The sequence below is a fragment of the Solea solea genome, chromosome 21 (assembly GCF_958295425.1).
Source record: "Solea solea chromosome 21, fSolSol10.1, whole genome shotgun sequence".
In the NCBI taxonomy this organism is placed as follows: domain Eukaryota; kingdom Metazoa; phylum Chordata; class Actinopteri; order Pleuronectiformes; family Soleidae; genus Solea; species Solea solea.
Genome location: NC_081154.1, coordinates 16,150,096 through 16,171,343, shown reverse-complemented (window position 1 = coordinate 16,171,343; position 21,248 = coordinate 16,150,096). Strand labels below are relative to the sequence as shown.

Below are 21,248 nucleotides of genomic sequence, written 5' to 3'. Positions count from 1 at the left end.
TTTACCATAGTCAGTCGGGTTCATTTCCTTTAATGCTACACAGTGTTACACTTTGCTCTACATTTATTTTTCTTCACTATGTTGGATTCATGTCATTTGCAGATTATTTTCCGTGTTTAAAACCTTTAGTCTGAACCGTGACCTTGATTTTCCTGGATATTGAGATATTGATTTGTCATCATTGCGCTGTAGAAACCCTGACACATTCTTTGATCGGTGGTTGTTCACATTAGGACTGTCACGCCTTCATCATGTTAATTCACACAAGTGCTCCAGTGACTGCAATGAATGTCACAATGTAGTTCAACACCTTGCAATGAATCCCATTTTTATGAAATGTTTGAAATTAGGATTACTACCCTTTTCCCTGTTATTAATTCCCTCTTGTTGTGCTGTCAGTTTATAAAGTCAACATCCTCTTTCATCAAATGTGAAACTTTGTATTCTCCCAAAATTTATAAAGTCCCCAAAGTCCTCAAACTGTTTAACTGTGAGGAAAAAAACGCGTCCTCGCACAAGCGAACGTCAAAAGACGCGCACTCGCTTTGCGGCTCCACAAATCTGGTAAATGCCGTCTTAAGGATTGACTTGAAGGTTGCTCTGTTTGTCGGTGCACACAAACAGCCGAGTACACATGGAGTGCTCCTGGCCAAGTTACAAATGTGACAACAAAACGACAAACAAGAAGAAAAAAAGAAATGCGTGTGTAGCAGGGGAACAGAAAGAGAAAGAATACAGGGATGTGGAGTTTCCAGAAGAGGAGGTATAGCAGAGGAGGAGGAGGGGGAGGAGGAGGGGGGGATACTGCAGTAAAAGTTTTTAGTATTAAAAAAGGGGGGGGAAGCTGTTTCTGCAGCACCTTTTTAAGAAAAGAAAAAAAAAAAAGCATATGAAGTTGATAGACGGGCAAAAATGACAGAGACGCATGCAAACAAGCAGATCAACACACCGACTGTCAGATGAGCTGACAGACCAAAATAAATCCAAGCGAACAAGGAGACAAAAGAGGTTAAGACTGGAATAGAGAAGCGGACGGACAGTCGGACATTCTGACACCACATTCTAGCTCGAGTTGGACATATTCAGAGTCAACAGTCAGTCAGGTGGACAAAGATCTCTGCATTCATTTATGCGCCCGTTGCATTATGTGCATTTTCTGGCCATTCATTGTTGCTGCTGCGTGAATGAGTCCACACTTTCTCTTCAGCTTCCAGCTCTTTTTATGCATGACACCAAATATTGAGTAATTAAACTAGAACTTTGCAAGTCTGGTCAGTTTTAAGCCTTCTTCTCTACAGAGCTCCACCTTGTGTCTGTCGTTTTTAATTCAATGTCGTAAAAAAAAAAACTCATCACTGACGCTCCCACCTCCCTTCCCCTCTCCTGGCCATGTGCATGTGTTTTCAACAGAGCCGGCAAACACAGGCTGTGGAGCTATGTTCATGCCGTAGGAAGAGCAGCCGACCACACGCGCCCCCCCCCCCAAAAAAAACAGCAAAAGACATAAAAACAGTCGAGCAAACACCTTTACGAGGAGAGCAAACAGTGACAATGTGCAAATCCACATAAATACATAGAGAACAGCGAGTTTATCCCAAAGATACTGAAAGTGCAACAGCAAAAATGCCACGTTGGCATCTGTTTTGCATGCTCCTGTGTTTTTCCAGTTCTCTCCATTCTTTAAGAAGTCAGTCAGGTGTTCACTCATGTGTGGCCCCTCGCTGGGTCCGACAGTCAATTCCCTTCCCTCGCTTCCTTCCACCAAACATGTCTCTGCTTCAAACATCGCTTTCGCTGCCTTGGCAGGGAGGCGTGCGCGCGCGTGTGTGTGTGTGTGTGTGTGTATGTAAATGACTTGCTTATTTATAGAGAGGCAATACATTCATGAAGACAAATTACTTAAGGAAACTTACTAATGAAATAAAAATAGAAAATAAAAGTCTGACTACTGTACCTTATAATACCAAAGTACCAATAACCACAAATCTAAAGGTAAAACCTATAGGTGTGTGCGAAAATTGTAGAAATCATCTAGTGAAGCTCAGGAATGACCAAAAATTGCACGGATTGCATCATCAAAACATGGCTGCCAGTAGGGACAACAATGCAAAACTGATTTTAGTCAACAATGTCTGAAAAACATGTTTTCTGTTTCACATCATGGATCGACAGCTTTTTCCACCTGGAAACTGGAGTTTGTTTTGCGCTCGCCCTATACACCAAAGTCCATAAAGAAAATATGGCACAAAATGGCACACAGGAGATGTCTTTTCACTGCTTCCTCCATCAGTCATTTCAAATGTACTATGTTGTGTCTTCTGTGTTTGAAATATTTAGTTTTGATTTATATAAGTGACATAAACCTGCAAAATGAGGCAGCAGAAGACTGCCGGCTCCAGTGTCCCTGTGAGATTAAAATGCTGATTTCCTCAATAGGCTTTGGTGTGAAAGGGTGAGCAGTTTACAAACTTCAGTTCCCAGTCAGAAAGGGCTTTCTAACTGTAAGATAAAAAAGACTTAAGCACGCATAGATTTCACTTGGCTTTAGGTATTATAGCCCTTTGTCAAATATCTTAAATCTGTTTGATCCTTGTTTTTCCAAGTATCCCTTTAACGTCAACACATTCAAACATGAAGAAGAAGTCTCACTTTTTTGACTTTTTCATAAATAGGTTGAAGATGTTCCTCTGGCTGCGAGATAATGTTGCTGCACTCGTCTGACAGCCGTTTAGAGACGCTGTACTTTGTTTTGACACGTTGACGGGCAAAACCCAACAGATCACAGACGGAAAAGTTAACGTGGAACCACTGTTCAAACTAAATCCAGACATTTTAAAAAACAAAAAATCCATCGCTGACACTGTTACACAGTGTTTATGTTGCTCTGAAAGGGAAGCAACTGTCAAGTCCTGTGCTGCAGCTTGAAATTGCTTTGATCTCTAGTTAGGGAAATGGAGCCCCATGAAGACGGCAAGGGAAAAAAAAAATCATGTTTCAAAATATTTATTTTAATCGGGCACATTGCAGAGCCTTAATGTAGCCATCATATCCCAGATGCCTCCTTGAGCTCTTTGTCCTATTTCAATGCACAGGCCTTTGTACGACTGCCGTCTACTGGGACTGTGCTGCCACTGCAACTCATTCATTATCATTCTTCACGTCTTGAAGGACGTGTGCTTTATTTTTGAAAGGGTGACCTTATTTTTTTTTTTATATATATTGTACTTTAAAGTGATTTAAAGCGGCCGGATAAATAATTAATTGCTAAAGGTCCATTGAGGAGGGTTTATTTTGTGGAAATTGAATTTACTTCCCATTAGATTTTGTGTGTAATTGCTTTAATACAAAAATGGGTTGTTGTTGTTGTTTTGCCATAGAAACCATTTTTTATATATATATATGTATATGTACATTTTGAAGCTTTATTGTCCAAATAAAGAAAGGTTCCACACACATAAAACATTTTGGTAAAGCAATGAAGTAGAAGGAAGAAAGAGCAAGGAGAGGGCAGAGCGTTGTCTGTTGCTGCGACCAATGTTGCTTTGAATAAGAAGAGAAGAATAGAATAAAGTAGTTATTTTTTTCCACACACACACTACAATTAGTGATAGTGATTGTGACCTCTGCATTCAACCCAGTTCAAATAATGTTTTGCTGAAGGGCACCCCAGCCTTCAACCCATCCCGGGATTTGAACCAGCATCTCTCCAGTTACAAGGCCAATTGCTTTCTTGGCCATGGACTGCCTTATAAGACAAGTGACCTTCAGATACATGTATGAGCTCAGATTTTCTCTGAACCAAAAAGACAAGAAATAAATGTTCAGGAGGAAATGATGCATTCATCCACATGGAAACAGCATTTTGGGAGCCCTGGAGCCCCTTTTGGAAACTGTCCCACAGTGCAAAACCTCAAAACGTTTCTGTGTAGGCAACCAATACGCTATTTTGGGGCGAAGATGATGTCATAGTCCCACCCCGGTCTTGCACTGGCATTCACTGTCCCTGTCTCTGTTGTCATCCTCTTCTTGTGTCGTGTTGTCTCTTTGCTTTATGATAATCATGGCCTGAGAATGAATGGCAGTGGCCCAAACAGAGTTCCACCGAATTTCCTGAAACTTGGTGGGAAGATGTTATAGACCAAAACGGACAAAAAAAGTCGACCATAACAATGGCCTCAACTCAACAGGAAGTTAGCCATTTTGAATTCGCCATTTTGGGGATTTGAACCCTACAAGAGGCCGACCCTGAAGACGTCTACGGACACAAACTTGACCCAACAGGAAGTCTGCCTTTTTGAATTTAGCTGACATTTTTCCACAAAACAGGAAGTGCCCTATAACTTCACCATACATTGACTGATTGCCTCGCAACATGATACGTGACTCAACAGACCGACACTGAACACGTATCATTACCATTCCGTGGCTTTGCAGTCATTTTGGACGGGATTATCAAATAAAAGTGAAGACTGTTGAGTGGAGGAGACAGTGAGGTCAGGGAACTGCTGCACTTTTCGTTATTCTGTCTCTTTTTCGGTGATTCTATACATTGTCGCGTAAACTCTTTCAATTAATCTCCAAAAGTTCTCAGTTTGTGGTGTAGCAGCGTTACAGCGCCGCACACAGGCCTGGCATATGTACAACAACACCGTGTGGATAAAGATATTTCCTGAAACGATGCCGTGTTTACAGATAAAGAAAGAGATTGTTTACTTATTGTTCCGTTTCCATTTTATTCCCCAGGTCAAGTGTTTGCCTCTGCACTTGACTCATGACGTTACAGTGCAGTCCTTTACGAAAAAAAAACAAAATAATAATAAAAACACAGTTCGTGAATACGTTTTGCTTCATCCTGTCACTCCCATGTGGAATTTTCTTATACTTCACTCGCAGATATGGTCGTGAGTGTCAGATGTGATTGATGGGGTGATTTCAGACAGAGGCAGAGCAATCACAACAGAGCTGCTTGTGATTAATGATAATAACAAGCAAAATCATTACAACCTCTTGATATCTCATCACTCTATCGCGCTCTCTCTCTCTTTCACACACACACACACACACACACTCACAACCAAATTGAAATTAAAGCTAATTCCGTTCATCAATTAATTAAAACTATTCAGAATGTAAAATAACACACCAGCAGACAAAGATGTATGAAGTTTTTTTTTATTGATTGAAATCTTTTGTTTAATCAAAAGCCTCAGAAATGCAGGTATTTAGTTATTTATTTACATCATATTTCCCGGATATATTTTATTCAAAGTACCAAATAATACAGATGTGGTATTAAATGTTCTGTAGCGCTAACAACGTAATCACTCGAAGTGGCTTCTTATTCACAGCCACAGCACATGCAGCGTCATTCACATGCCACCAGCGCCACTTTGGGAATAAGTGTCTTGCCTGCGGGGTCACATTGACATCTAGACTAATAGAGGCAGGAATTAAACCTCTGACATTCCCAGTTGGAAGGCAACCCACTCTACCACTGCACCATAGAATATAAGATTTGTTTTTTATTCTCCACCTTAGCATGTGGAATACTAATAATTCAATAATGAATAAAAGATAATGAATCATTTTAGAGCTAATCCATAAAAGGTCAACATCAGTCATATTTGTGGAGATGCCCCTGCAGCGGAAACACATTGATTTTTCTTAAGTTTATTTTCCATCCTATCATAATGTTAGAAAGATGTCACAATGAAGTCAGAAAACAACACCCACTGTGCATTTCAAAAAAGCGTTTTTAATATGTGTAAAAAATGTAATAATGTAATTAATACAAGATAGAGAAAAGAGATATTGTCTGATTCAGATATACAGTATTTCAACATGATACAGTATAATTCACTCCTGGGATGTTTTTCAGTGATTGGTTGTTATTATTAAACATTTCTTCTTACATCTACCAAACCTAAACCACAGAAATTAAAAAAAAAAAATGTCACCTATAACAACATTGTTGCTCTGTCGTCTACATCAGAAGAACAAAAATATTTATGGAAGACGACACAAACTTGTTTAGTTTGAGGAATATTTTGGATTGAGTCATTTCAGGTTATATTATGTAATATTTTGGTGATTTTTTTTTTGGAGCATCAGTTTTAGAACAGAAAGGATGTAACATTCTGTGTCTTGCTCTGTCAAGCAATACTATCAGACCTGATTGAATTGTTGATGTGTCAAACTGCTGAGCGACCAAGTTTTTTGAAAAGTAGATTTTACTTCTGAATCTAATCATGGGGACTTCTCTGTGTTTTCAGTCAAACTCCAACCCGTTTGCTGCCTTCTCACTTTACTAATGCAATGTCGACATCTTTTTTTCAAGGTTTAAGGTTCACTTTCCTGTCATTTAGCATGTTAAAAATATGAAGGAATTAATCTAAATACATATATAAATATACAATAAATACCTAAACCAACAGTAATACATTAGAGCATAATACATTATAAATAAAATCTAGTTTAACATAGTTAAAAAACAACTATGTAAGTGAATGAAAGTGACAAGTTTGGCTGGTTTAAAGTTTATTGAGTACCAAAAAAAGGCACTGTTGGGCACAAGTTCCGAATTCAAGGTATTGGTTTGAATGTAAACAGTGGCAATAGTAGTGGAAAAATCCTCTGTAAAACCAGACAGTCTTACATTGTCTGCGCGGCTCATGAAGACATGTGTCGATGGAATCCTTAGAAGGATGCTGCCCCTAAATTACAACCCAGCCATAGCTGGGCTTCATTTGAAGGAATCACAATTTTTTTTTGTAGCAAAGAAAGCAACAAGCCTTATGTTCACACAACCAAAATACTCATTTATCATTAGCTGGATAACAGTGTCAACTATCCAATACAGGGAAATGTGATTAAACATCCCTCTCTGCTCTCCAGTGTATTGCAGATTAGAACTTCAGCATTATTCTTCTCAGATTTCTCCTTTCACCTTCAGTGGACAATCACAGCAAAAGAGGGACATGGAAATGAGAATGGGGGGGGGGGCATCCAACATCAGTATCAGGGGAGGACGGTGTCCATTTGAGAGATACAGAGAGACCTGTAAAGGCCATAGACAGTGACTGACAGACAAAGGGCTGACAAAAATGGAGATGTCGTGTGCAAACCGACATGGCAGAATGGAGATAGGTAACGGGAGAGATAGAGATAAGTGAAGGGAGAGCGCCAGAGGGTAGAGAAAATGAATTCTGATTATCCAGGCAGTGCTGAGCAGAAATATGAAACAGAGGGGTGGAAAAAAATAGATTAGTTACATGCCCTGACAACTGTAATAATGTCAGCAACATTGGCTCACGACTGCTGTATTTTAACTAAGGCGAGTGCTTTCGTGTTAAATTAGAACGAGTGTACAATTACAGTTCATTTTCGGAGATGCCGGTGTTGTAAACCACCTGTCTCATCAGCATAGTGTTTGGATTCCGACCGCCGCGTCTTCGACGGGCTCTTCAAACTGCAGAGACGCGCGTGAAGTGAATACTGACGCGCGCCTCAGCAGGACAGGAAGTAACTTACAGAGCGCGGCAGCCAAACTGTAAAGGTGATTACTCCAGGCAGTTATGACGCCTCGCTCCACACTCTCCTAATGAAAAGCCTGCAGTCAGTTAGCAACCAGAGGAGCTATAGGAGCAGGAAGGTTAGAATGAAATATGTGCTGACAGTAGGAGAGAGCAGCGTGAAGTCATTTTAGGTCAGTGCTTGTGTAGCTACATCTACGGCTATGGCTCCGGGTGTTGACCAGTAGTTGTTAAAAACTGTTTCTGGATGATTTATACTACTTTGTTTTCCTTTCTTTTCCTCCAAATTGTTCGTTGCTACTTCCTCTCCTCCTCTCTGGATTCATTCGAGGAGCGACTGCCCTTTCTTTGAATAATTACAGTATTTTGTCCCTCTGTATGATGGCCGACTTTCCCCAGAGTAGCCATTAGGAAGAGCTATAAATGTTTTTTGTCTTGGGACACGGTCAGAATACACGTCTTATGAACTAGTTCTTTCCAAGCATACTGTGCATATACTGTGGAGATTAATGTGGCAGTTGAGATTTCTTGTATGATGCAGTGATATGTAGTCAGCACTGAGCCTGAGACATAGAGGATCGCTCTGACTACAAACATGGCTGCCAGAGTTGACACAAGGAAAAAACTGAGTTTAGCCACTTATAGCAGAAGTTTGCGAGTCTGGTCTTTCTTTCCCCTTTAACTCCCCCTACAGTTTATAGGAATACCTATTTTTAGTACACCACTAAACATCCATCCAGTGTCTGCTGCTTTATCGTCCCTCCAGTCCGTGTGCATTTGTTTTCTACAGACCCGGCGAGCACAAGCCATAGAGCCATGTCCATGCCGGTCGGGATCGGTTTTGCATGCTTGGGTGATTTTTTAATTCTCGCCATTCGAAAAAGCCAGTCCGATGTTTACTCTTGTGTAAAGGATGCAAACGAGGGGCCGCTTGTTTCCTCTTCCTCGCTTCCTCCGGCCTTTTGTCTGCCATGATGAACATCTAAAATAATGCTCTCAGCTCTGGGTCGGCTGTCCTGATCTTGCAAGGCTGGTTTTTCCGCTCACAGACAGTCGGGGGAGTGGAGATAGACCCCAGTTTCCCCTGCCACAAGACATTTAATTATCACAATGACTCCAAACTTGTTAAATGAGGGTAAAAATGATAACTCAGAAAAGTCCATCATATCTTAAAAAATATGCTCACAGCTTCATTTGGCAGTTAGTTGGGCTTTTCTGACTGGAGACTGAAGTTTATATCACTTCGTTAACCGCATTCTACCGGCACCAAAGTTGAATTTTAACAAATTGACACAAACACAAACCAAATAGGCAGCAGTAACCCAGCAGTAGCCAGAAGCTTCCATGTCAATGTGAGCTAAAAAACATTGATTTTCTCTATGGACTCTGGTGATTTAGTGGTTCTAGCCCTCCTGCTACCTTGTGTGGGTGACACTGCTCCCCCTGGCTGTGGGATATTAAGGAAGCAGGCGGGCTAGTTGGAAATAGCAAGATGCAGCTGTAAACATACTCTTATTATAATGTAGACTTAGGCGTAGACTTCATTGGCTTTTTCTTGTTTTCACCACTGTGAACAGAGTCTATGTGTTTGAAACTGTCAGTAAAAACCACACTTCAAAAAATATAAACAATCCCTTTTAAGCAAAGGCTGTCTTAGACTCCTTTAAGAATTCACAGCCTGATAAGTTACTGTTTGACAACACGGTGACTAAAAACCTGTTGAGCAATTTAATTTTCAAAATATCTATCATATCATGTCTTTTAATATTATACTTTGACATGTTTTGGGGAGTGTTTAGACACCGCAGTGTGTCACAAGTGAACCTGAAAACAATTATATATAATATATATATAATAAAATAATAAAGCAATGTGAAGGGCCACAAACAAAAGGTTTTAAAGAATTAATAATCAACATCATATGTAACATGCATCGCAAAGTCTGACCGTGCTTTACTGCTTCAATATTTATTTAAGTATCTTTTATTCTAATATTTATTTCTTCTCTATTGCCCCGGTTTGTTTGGTGTGAACAATGAGACGCAAATCAAGAGATTTAAAATAAGTGAGAGAACCTGAACTGCAGTGAAGGAATTAAGAAGAGTGATGTGAGGAGGGAGAGGCCGAGTAATAACACCAGGAAGGTGATGTATTATAAACAAATGGGCTTAAACACAAATAATAAATGACACTGGTTATATAGGACGTTCAGCTTTGTGAAGGGAGAGGCAGAATAACGATTGTTTATGCAGATATATGGCCTTCTTTTCTAGCTTTGTTAAAGCTGCCGTATGTAACCTTTTTTTTTTAGTCGTTGTCATTTGGTTTTCGTGAACAGAAACAATGACACTTGTTTCATTTGCATTGCCCGTATGGAAACGGGTTCAGTCATGCAATACTATCAGACCTGACTGAGGGAGCGTTTGTGTGTACACAGGGGCAGCCCAGGGGTGGGCGGGGCCAAAAGGCTGCCCAATGAGTAGCGTTCACTTCCCAAACTTTTCGCCTGTGTTTACTTTGTGTTTTCAGTCATACTCCAACCTGTTTGCAGTCGTCACGCTTTCCTGTCTTGACATTATAACAAATGCCAGGGCGGGGATATGTCGCCAAGCGACAGGAGATCGAAATCTAAACACGTCCATATACTGAGAAACACGTCATGTGGAACTGGCAGGCTCAATTAGCACTGTGTGAATTCATTTGACGATGGTTTAATTGTAACCGACGCTTGTTTATATGTAAACATTATGCACAACAGCTTTTTATGATTTAGTTGATATATCGTGGAAAAACACACTCTCACCACTTGGCCATACTCATAATATTGTAAGTTTTGTAGGAGTTTTATATTAATATTTTTAAGTTTATGGTAAAATTACCGTTAAAGGCAGAGTCAGCCTGTGGGGAATCAATGAAAGGTTGGCACGGTAACGTCTCAACTATAGTACATGTTTGTGTGTTTGTGTGGACTTGTTATCAGCATCAGCCCAGCTAGGACAGCAATTATTAGGAAGAGCCAGGGGTGACGACTGGAGAGAGATAATGAGGCGTGTGTGTGCGCGTGTATGTGTGTGAAAAACTGTTTGACCTATAAGCAATTTTGTGTATGATGCATTGTTGGTGTGTGTGTGTACATCCGTCTTCACTGCTGTCAAGTAGCCATAGTGTGGAGGAAAAGGAGGGAGGAACTGAATAACTATTGTAGCTGAGGTCTGCTGGGATGTTGCTGGAAGCAGCAGCCTGAGGGAAAGAGAGAAGAGGAGGAGGAGAGGTGGGAAGATGGAGAAAAGGGGAGACAGAGATGCAGGAGGAGGAATGTAGATGGGTACGTACTGGATGTGTGTAAATGGGAAATTGAAGTTTTAGTAAGGGAATAGGGCGGAAAAGAAAGTGAGTGCATAGTGATGTTGGATTGAGATGAAGAGAAAAGTACCCCAGCAAGAGCAGAGGAGTAAAGAGTGATATCATCCATTTCTGGAACATGCTGCTGAAGGTTAGCTTACACAGCTGCAGACCTGTCATTTCTAATTATCTGTTCAGACGTAAACATGCAGACGGCAGAAGTCACATGGTTGTTTGAAGCAGCTTTTGGATAAATATGTAACCCTCCATGTTTGAATTCTGCCCTGCAGGGCCTGCTGTGATACTTTTCTACGGCAAGGGAAGGGGAGGCAGATTTCTTGGTAGAGCACATTTTCATACACAGGAGCAACTCAATGTGCAAAGTCCAAAACATTAATAGTCAACACTTATATTTACAATGAGCACAAACAGCTCTCAAAACCCTTTTCTGAAACCACTGTTCATTCAGAACCACGGACAGCTCCGACTTTTGTGCGCTGCTCACATTCATGCGTTGGATAACCTGCTGCGTATGCTTTTAGATTAGAAAATAGAACACTTTTGAGCTAATTGCTCATTAAATAACTGCATTGCCTTTGTTTGTTCTGCCCAAAAAAAGCATTTAAAGAGCAGGTTTGCTATCAGGATGTTGCTTAGAAGGAAAATGCAAAACATTTAGAGACGTCAAATGAGGCCACTATAGCCCCGGCAGATACAATGATACCTGAACTTAGTCTGATTGCTGCAAACTTAGAATGGACCCATTAAGTTTAATGATGCAGCAAGATTAGTTATTTTGACAGAAAAAACTAATTTCATGCAGATTAGTTATATGTAAATGCAGTTTTTAGAAGCAGGTTTACTGTCTAATGATAACCGAGATCACATACATTTGATCAGACTAAGGTAGATCGAGTCGTCTTTCAACTTGAAGGTTGTGGGTTTGATTCCCGCCTCCGCTAGCCCACATGCCGGTGTGTCCTTGGGCAACGCACTTAACCCCACGTTGCTCCTGATGGCTGTGCCAGCAGCGTGTGAATGAGTATGAAAGATGGGTTAAAATGCCCTGCACATAGATGCGTATGTATGAACGTGTGAATGAGTGAATGGCAAAATGGCAGTGTAGTGTAGCTTTGAGTGGCCATCAAGACTAGGAAAGTGTTATATAAATACAAACCATTTGCATTAGCTGAATTTATGCAAATCTGTACAAGTTAAAAATTGTTCCCAAACTATAATGAATCTTTGACTTTACAAATCTTCCATATTCTTGTACAATTTCTAAATGTTACTTGAATCTCTGTACCATTTCTTAATTTTTCTGTGGGATTAATAAAGTACATATCTACCCAACTATCTACCCACCAGGAACTTATAAGTGGCTCTTTGTCCATATATTAATCACAAAAATAAACCTGAAGATTGTGACATATATTTATTTATATAAAATCATCAAATTAATGTAGAATCAACACAAAAAGTATATTTAAAGACTGTTTCAATGACTTTCTTTAAACTTTAAACAGCTGGACACTGAAAGAGAGTGCACAAACAAGCCGTCGGGTAACTTTTTAAAATGAAAAGTCCGTCCATATCCATCGTTGCGCTGTAAACTATCCTGTAACGAACAACGTGAACACTGACAGCACTAATATATATATTTACTTTTCAATACCCAACTAAATGTTTCCTGGCACTTGACAAATACAATCTACACTTTCTTAAGTTTACGATATCCATCAAATAAGTTTGCCACTTTACCTGACAGTTAGGCAGCTTTTTTCGTTTGTAAATCACTCCTGCAGCAAAATCCATTCAGTTAATCAACATTTTGTTTTTGCTCGACTACTGCTTTGTCACTTAGGTAAATAAGGGTTTTAAACGCTGAAGTGAATATGTAACACATTTTAAATTACTGGTAGAGGCAGCAGTGGATCAACAACTGCTTTGTGTGCTTTAATATACAAGTGATTTTTTCTTTCTAACATCTGTAACATAAAGATAAATGGCATAAAACATGTCTTAAGAAATCATAGAATTAAGCAGGTGTAGATTTTATTAAATTAGCCTTTTGTTAGGTGCCTGAAATCTGTATTTCCTTGTGTCCCCACTCCCCAGCATCTGAGTCTGAGGCTGGCAGAAGTGATGAAAGACCTTCCTCCTTCTTTTCTGAAGGAGAAGCAGATGCACACACTTGGAACAAAAACAGTGTGTAGTAGAAGTTGAAAAAAGTAGAAGTATTGATTCAGCTTGTTTACTCAAGTAGTGATAAAGTGATAAAACGCACTGAAAATGTACAGAAGTATAGAAGTTTAGTCTTTACCTCTTTTGATACATTGGGAAAAATTGGAGTCACACAAAATAGAATGGTTGGGTAGCAACTGCATAGTGGGGGACGCTTTGTTTCTCTGAATATGTTTCATCTTTATCTGCAACATTGCCTGGTCCATAACACCTTCTCTCTGTGGTTGACCTTCTCTCTCTGTTTGTTAGATTCTTTGTGTCACCTCGTCGTCATCATCATCATCCGTGTGGGTTGAAATCTTAAAGTGTTGGTGTTTGAAAACCAGCGGGCAGAAATCAACCTAAAATAATTTCTCATTATGCATTACAGCTAAAGTTGCAGACGTGTTTTAAAAATGGAATAAGTAGAAAGTGCAGATAGTTGTGTTCATATGTGGGCAGGAAAGGTTCAATCATATTACCCAGGTAAAGAACAGATACCTCAAAAATCCGACTTCCCACCTCTATTCTATACTTTAGTACCTCATGCAAGCACACTTGAAAAATAACCCTGAACTATTCCTTTAAGAATCAATTTTTAGGTGATTATGAGAGCGAAATATTCACTCTCTCCAGTGTAAAGTATCTTTTGAAAAAACAAACAAACAGTGAATTTATTCTTTGCCCGCGTTGAAAAAGCTGTTTTTCAGCAACCAACACATTTCATCTATGAACCACTTTTCAGGTTACGTCTGCCATTGATTGGAGAAGATATTCACTTTTCTGCATGACAATGATCCTACGATGCTAATGCTGTTAAAACCCTGACCTCCACCTGCATATACAGTCACAGAGGCGGTGTAAAAGGAAATAAAATACTAAAGTGCTGAAACAAGTCTGGTATAATATACCAGAAGATTAATTAAGGAAATGTTAAATCAGTCTCCCATAAATAATACAACAATATAGCAACTCAAATCTGAAAAATGTAAAAAAATAAAAAGGGAGAAAAATAAGAGCTGCCAGCATTTTGGATAGGCTTCATCTCACTGTTGCACTTAACCTGCCAAACTGCATTGGACCCTGCAGAGGAGATGGACCCACTGATCACATGTACGTACATATTTAATGTTTTTATCACTTGATACTGATTGAGTGATCTATTCCACCAGGTTCCTACCAGTGAGCGAGGCAGCTGATGTTGGAACCCAAGTGGGAGTCATCGTGGCTGCTGCTGTCAATCAGACTATCGTGTACTCCATCACTGAAGGCAACGAGGGAGGTGAGGCGTCCTCAGAGCTGTTGTTGATGTGCAGAGCCACACTGCTGTGGATTCCACTCGTGGACTTGGCCGCCTTTCACCGCCTGCCTGCCACTGCTGATGAAGTGGCCGCTGAGTTTATCCGATTAAGTTACTAACAGTGGCTACTTGCAAGTTATTAGTTTATGGAGCAATTGTTGTGCTGTGACTCAAATTGTATACTTAGCACACACACACACACAAGCATGCATATATATGATTTAGTGGGGACCAAAGCTAGTAAAAGTCACAGTTCATCAGCCTTTGTACAGAATAATGCAGGGATTAAAGTTCTCCATCACTAAAACAGATTAGAGAGGAGAAAAAACAGCTGCACATGTTTTTGGTGTTGCGTTTCGTTATCACCATTGTTTTCAACTGTTTACTCCATATTTTATTACCCCACTTTTGCTTTACACAGACTTATATACATCAGTCAGGCACTGAGCAGCTCTTTACACATGACCTGTTTCTGACTCTGTAAAGCGACACACTATTGAGCCGTCCTCCTACAACTGAGCTTGCAAACAAAAGACCGTAGAAAAGACTTGTCTTCTTTTGCTCTTGTCATCTATATCTCTCCAGGAGTGTTCACACTGAATGAAACAACAGGGGAGATTTTCACAGCCAAGCCTCTGGACTACGAGACCGACCCCAGCTACGTCCTCAAGGTAGAGGCGGACTCGATGAGAGTGGTGTCGTCGAACCTCCGAGCTCCGTCAAAGAGTGAGTATGCGGTTGATCTCTCCACAATTTTCATTATTTCAGGGCTAGCCTCGGATTACATCATGCCAGATATCAGTGATTTTTCTTCTCTCTAATTACACACACGCTTACACATTATGAAAAACAACAGTGCCTTACCCACTACGTGATATGGAGCTAATGTCGCCTCAGGCTTTAGCATTCTGTGCACACTGCCACTCATTCCCTCCATCTTATCTCTGGAGGTCTATTGTACAAGTTCCCTTCAATTTGTTTCTGGTCTATATGGAAGACTTTAATGTGGCTCTATTGAACTCCCTTGAGCAAGACTATGAACCCCAGATTTATTCTCGAATCTGGAGGCTGTGCTGGAAATGTATGGATGTGAGTGAGTGGCAAGAAAAGGACTAAAGAGAGTTAATGATTCTTCTTTAATGGATCATTTCTGTTTAAGGGTCGCTAAGCGTCTCTTCTAACACTGCCCAATCCCTGATTTTAAAAAATGCCAAGAATTGGGCTGGGAGCTTAGTAACGAAGAGGAGTTGGGGGGCGGCAGAGTGGGGAACATTACAGGGGCGTTGTCTGGTAGTGAATCTGACACGAGCGAGTACAACAACGTCATGTTTACACGCCAGTGTAAAAACCCTGATCCGATACAGCCCACTCACACACTCATTTATTTCCGAAGGTGAGGGCTGGTATATGCCAATCATCATCATATGGATGTTCATATAAATAGTCCATCCAATCATGACTTCCTGGTTTGGTGCTATCACGTGTCTGATCCACGTAAACGTGACACATTTCTGTTTGGTTATTGTTGTATTTCCACTCCAGAAAAGAATAACGAACAAGCATAAAAGTCACAGACGAGGAAGAGGAGGAAAATGAGACGGATAGCGGACAGGGAAGGGACGAGCAGACACGTGCGGCATCAGTTTGCTATGGAAGTGAAGCTTCCGCTGCTTCTACTTCCGGAAATTTAAACCACACTGCACATGTCAAAACCATTACATTTTTCTTCCATGTAAACAATAACAAATCTTTTCGGAATGAAGACATTTTGAACAAGTAGCTACTGAGTTGCAGCTGTGTTTAAAAATCCCTACCGCTAATGGGGTGCTCAGTGAGTCCAGCCTCTCAATTGCTCATGTCAAGTGGTCGAGAGAGAAATGGGATGTAGCGACAGCTCTGGTGTTGGGGGGGGGGGATCTGGAACAGCAAGCCTTGGGGTGATTGGACAACAGGGTGACGAAAGAGCGTACCAGTGACGCAACAGGAGGGTAAGAAAGGCAATGGCAAAGTTAGAATGCAGTAGCTGCTGTTTCCCTGCATTTGCGGGGGTTACATTTAGATTCAAGGCATTTGTTTCTGCTGAAATGAGCCAAAAACTGTCAAATTTGGACAAAAATGCTCCCACAGGATCAGACGATAGCACTATGGTGACTGCAGAGTTGGAGCTGGAGCAGCCTCCACTTCAATCTTCTTTGCTGTCAGACTCCCTGGGTGGACCACTACTGTGCCAGTGTGAGCACAGCTGCAGAATCTGAGACCATGGTAAATCAGGGAGGTGTGTTATTCAGGCAGCTGGTACAGCGCGAGTAGAATATACAGTATCCTGGATTATCAGGAGAAGGTGTAAAATGACTTTCAGACCATGTGGAGTTTTCACGGGGATTGGTGTCGGGACTGGTGTTTTAGATGAGAGACTGGCAGCCCTGTTAAAGCGAGTACACGGAGGAATGTAGGGAAAATTATGGCATAAATCCTCTTTGCCTGTATAGGCAGCAGCCATGGAGACGGAGCCAACAGGCATTTTACTTGTCTCCAATATCAGGCAGAGGATTTTGCTCCTTATCTGTGACTACCCACTGGTAGAGCAATAGCATCAAAAAGATTGAGAGCTTAAGGAATATTATTGGACTGTCAGAAAACACTTACATGTCCTCAAAAGGGATTGATATAAAAATGTGAGTGCAGTGGAACTACAAAGTAGAAACATTACTGAACTAGAAACTGAGCTCTGTGATTATTATCTATTCATTACATGTTTCATGTGATTGTACTCATGTTGCATTATGTTATTGTTTTGGCTGTTTGAGCTACTTTTAAATACTTGACACAGAATACAGTTTAGGACATTGATTCAAGACTTGGCATCTTCTATTCCAGAGGTCTTGAACTTGTGGCTCATGGCCCGCCACTTAATATCAAGTTATTTAAGTCTGGCTTTGTCATTATACATTCATTTTGCATCATTACTATTACTACATATTGTTTCATATCGATACAAACACAGAAATATTATCATGAATATCGTTATTGGGAATCATTGTGCAATGCTGTGATATAATCTAAGTCTATATCGCCCACCCCGCACAAAACAGTTTGTTTGTTTTTTTTATTTGGGATTGAGACCTCAGCACTTTTCTATTTTCTTTTATATGCTAATTTCAGTCCATACAAAACAAATAATTTGTCTCCATTTGTGGAGAATCGACCAAAACGTTTCACTCTTAAATTAAATTTCATCTGATTTAAAAGTGAAGAGTTTCTTTATTTCTCTCTTTCTTCCTTTCCCCCTGTCTTATCTCGCTGCTGCTGGTCTTTGTCTCTCTTTTCCTTCCTTTGAAAACCTCCAGTATCTGCTGCAGTATCTGCTCCTTTCTTCTTTAATTACAGTGTTGCACCACATGCTGTTCTCTTTTTATCCAACATTTGATTTTAAACAGGGATTAAAACAGCCGGCAAACCGTCGTACTCATCAGCAAATCCCTCTCTGTTCTTTTCAGTATGCATTTTAATCAGGCAGCGAATGAATAGGATTCATACAATGGTGATAATCCAGTTTTCAAACTTCAGGCAAAGGTCGGAACGTTTTGGGATGGTGTCTCTAGGATGATAAGGAGATTAGCAATCACATCTGCTTGTTTGTTTGTATTTTTTCTCTCCAAGTGCCAAAGCGTTTTTTGTTGTTGATTTTTCATTTGTCATTCTTGGAATGAAACTTAAAAGTTTCAAAGAGCTGAGATGTGTTCTGTCTTTCAGAAGTGTGGTCCTTTCTCAGAGTTTGGTTGCTATATTGTCTTACAGCTTGACACGGATGTGATTCAGAACTCCGGTATTGGCCGAAGAAAGACTGAATGAGAGTCATGCAAGTTGCAATCACAGACTGTGACTGGTAGCTAGGAAAAGGTCACTTAGCAGAATGGTACATACTTAAAGCTGTAATCCGTAACTTTTAAAAGCATACAAAATGTCGGTCATATTCAAACCGCTGTCAAATGAGTTCACACAATGCTGATTAAGCCTGTCAGCGCCACACAACTGCTTCCATTTAGAGGACAATAGAAGATAAAGTGCAGTAGTGGACACCAGTGTCAGTTATGGTGCTTCAGACTGAGAGTGCAGATACTTATGTGGAATCATTACCAGTTGCCACATGGTTTTCTTTTATGGCAGAATGTTGCACACATTGTACCTTTAATTATCTCGCTCCCCTGTTGTTTTCTTCTTCGTCTTCTGGAATCTGCCACAAATCACTTCACTGAAATGGGTTGCAAATCTGACTGCAGATTCTCCACAGGCAGAGGCTGTTCAATCACTGTCAGACATGTTTATCATTTGCAAACCTGACTGGCCTCTAGACAGGAAAACAACAGAAGCTCCATCTTTGATCATGCTAGCCTTCCCTGGGCAGGAAGCCGTGGCGCTGACACTGGTGATACTGACTGTCCTTGTTAAACAATTTCTTTCATTGTATTGTTTGTTTTCTCTATAACTTGTTCCTTTGTCATTTATCGTACTTCTTTTCCTTTGGACAGCTGCGATAGGAATTCTATATAGTGTGTTTATACACACAATACACAAGACTTAATATGCTTAATAGTAATGTGCTTCATGTATTTCAACTGTTTGTGTGGACGTGTGTGTGTGTGTTTGTCCTAGCTAATACAGCGAAGGTGGTGATTGAGATCCAGGACGAGAACGACCACCCACCGGTTTTCACCAGACCTCTTTACATTGGGGGAGTTGCAGAAGATGCCAAAACCTTCACTTCAGTCCTTCAAGTACAGGTAGGCTACTAATACAGATTAGAGTAGATTACATGTCATTTAGCAGACGCTTTTATCCAAAGCGACTTACAATGGAATTACAATCAGTCAGGGGTGGAGTCAAACTTACGAGTAAGTACCGGTCACTCCACAGACACACATACTTACTGTACATGCAAAAGCCGTGTTCACATCTGACAGAGATTTTATCTGGTGAGACTTTTTATTAAGCGGCTAAAATTGTTGTTTTTGGCAGCCATTCTAGATTTAGTCTTAGTTTTCGTCTTTTGGACTAAAATGCTTATTAGTTTTAGTCACATTTTAGTCAGTTTTAGTTAAGTTAAGTATAATCTTTAAACAAATTCATTTAGGTCAATAAGTATTGGAGATTGTTGTTGGGCAGAAACCTTTAATCTCCATATTTCAACTTTTCGCCCCAACCGCATCACGTCACCAGGGCGGGGAGCAGCCCACGTAAATCGGGTGCCAGGGGTCGGTGGCGATGTCGCAATCCACCTGACCCGTCTTGAAATCAAGGAATTTTTAGGTTTTAGTTGACAGATTACGCGCACAATAAGCAGAAATGCCTTTTGAACGTCTGACGTCCTCCATTTTCGTCTCGTCAATGAAAACTCACACGCGTCTCGTCATGTTTTCGTCGTCAAAGATCCATGTTCATTTCGTCACCGTCAGGTTATCGTCATGAAAAAAAGGGCCCTCAAATATTTTTTTTAATAAGTCACTGTTGACGAGCATATCAGTGGACTATGATGGCCCTTGCATAGTAGAAGGATGTAAACATGCTTTCACAACTCTCTTCCACTGTTTCCTCCTTCTTTTTGTTAGTTTATGCAGTGGGTTTATGTTGGCAGAGTAAACTTCTGCTTCAAAATGTAGAACACACACTGAGTCAAGGCAGCGGAACCTGGCAGCCTCCATAAATCAAAATACATATACAAGACTTGTCAAAGCAACAAAAAAACAAATGTTTTTTTACTTCAAGCGATTAAACACTCATACAACAATGCTCAAGAGCAGTGTACAATTTCTGCCGATAAACCCACCTGAATGTTACACACTGCACCTTTAGAGCTGCACTTACCTGTACATTGTGATAGTATATGTACAGCATGGCAAAGAAAATACAAGGAAACACTGTAGTTCACCAGCACGCCTGAGTTTATTTGTTTTTTTCAAAAGTACTCTTTGTTTTCATCATTTCCTGGACATCTGCATCTCTTTCTGTGTTAATCACTACATCTGTGCTTTCTTTTATTTTTACCTCACTCTGAAGATTTTCACATCACCGTAAACAAACTGGAGTCTTTTACAAAGCAAAATGCCTGAAAGGAATCCAAAAAAAAGAGGTCACGGAGCGTATCTTTCTCAGTTTTTTATCTGGGAAATAATGATATGTTTTAATGAGCCTGGATGCCACAAGAGACTGGGGGCATCGTCGCAGGCAGAATCGTATGTGATTTAATATTTCATTGCACTTCTTAAGAACATTCTCATATACCCCTGCTTCATTAGATCACGCACAGTGAGTGACAGAGATGAGAGAATACGGGAGAGCGTGAAAGCCCTTAAACCACATGAGTGACGAAAAAGTCTCTTATTATTTCTGAGGTGGTGGCTTTGCATGTGGACGTCTGTGGTGTGTTTACTGTAACCTGCACTTATCAGTGGACCGCGTTAAGAGAGACTGACATGAAGAACTAAAAGCCTTGTAAGTAGATTTAGTGACAATAGGGAGAAGCAATAGATCTGGAAGATTGAGAGAGGATTGATGGTTGGATAGTTAACTGGCGTCCTGCTGCAAGACAAACGGACCGGACAGAAGAAGGCGTGGCAAGATGTGCATGATTCATGGATGGATGAAAAGATTTACGTGGGAGGGAGTCTGCAGTGTGACTAGTGGGATAGACGGGGGTTAGAGTAGTACGCTCTCGAATGTCCTCATGAAAGATTGAGACAAAACACGGGAGAGTTTGAGGGATGTGCAATATTAATCTTTTTTCATACAAGTCAGCCATTTTATGACAAATGTGGTTGTGTGAGGTATTGACACAGTTTTATTTGCATGTACAC

The 21,248-nt window shown here is 40.4% G+C and overlaps 1 protein-coding gene across 1 annotated transcript in view; it reads left to right on the top strand.

Annotated features, from left to right (window-relative positions):
• LOC131448705 (protocadherin-15-like) overlaps positions 1–21,248 on the top strand; it is a 227,526-nt gene that overhangs the window by 158,724 nt on the left and 47,554 nt on the right. The window contains exons 27-29 of the mRNA XM_058621382.1: positions 14,270–14,379; positions 14,983–15,123; positions 19,051–19,178. Of these exons, the coding sequence (XP_058477365.1) occupies positions 14,270–14,379; positions 14,983–15,123; positions 19,051–19,178 (379 nt within the window). The remainder of the gene's footprint in view (positions 1–14,269; positions 14,380–14,982; positions 15,124–19,050; positions 19,179–21,248) is intronic.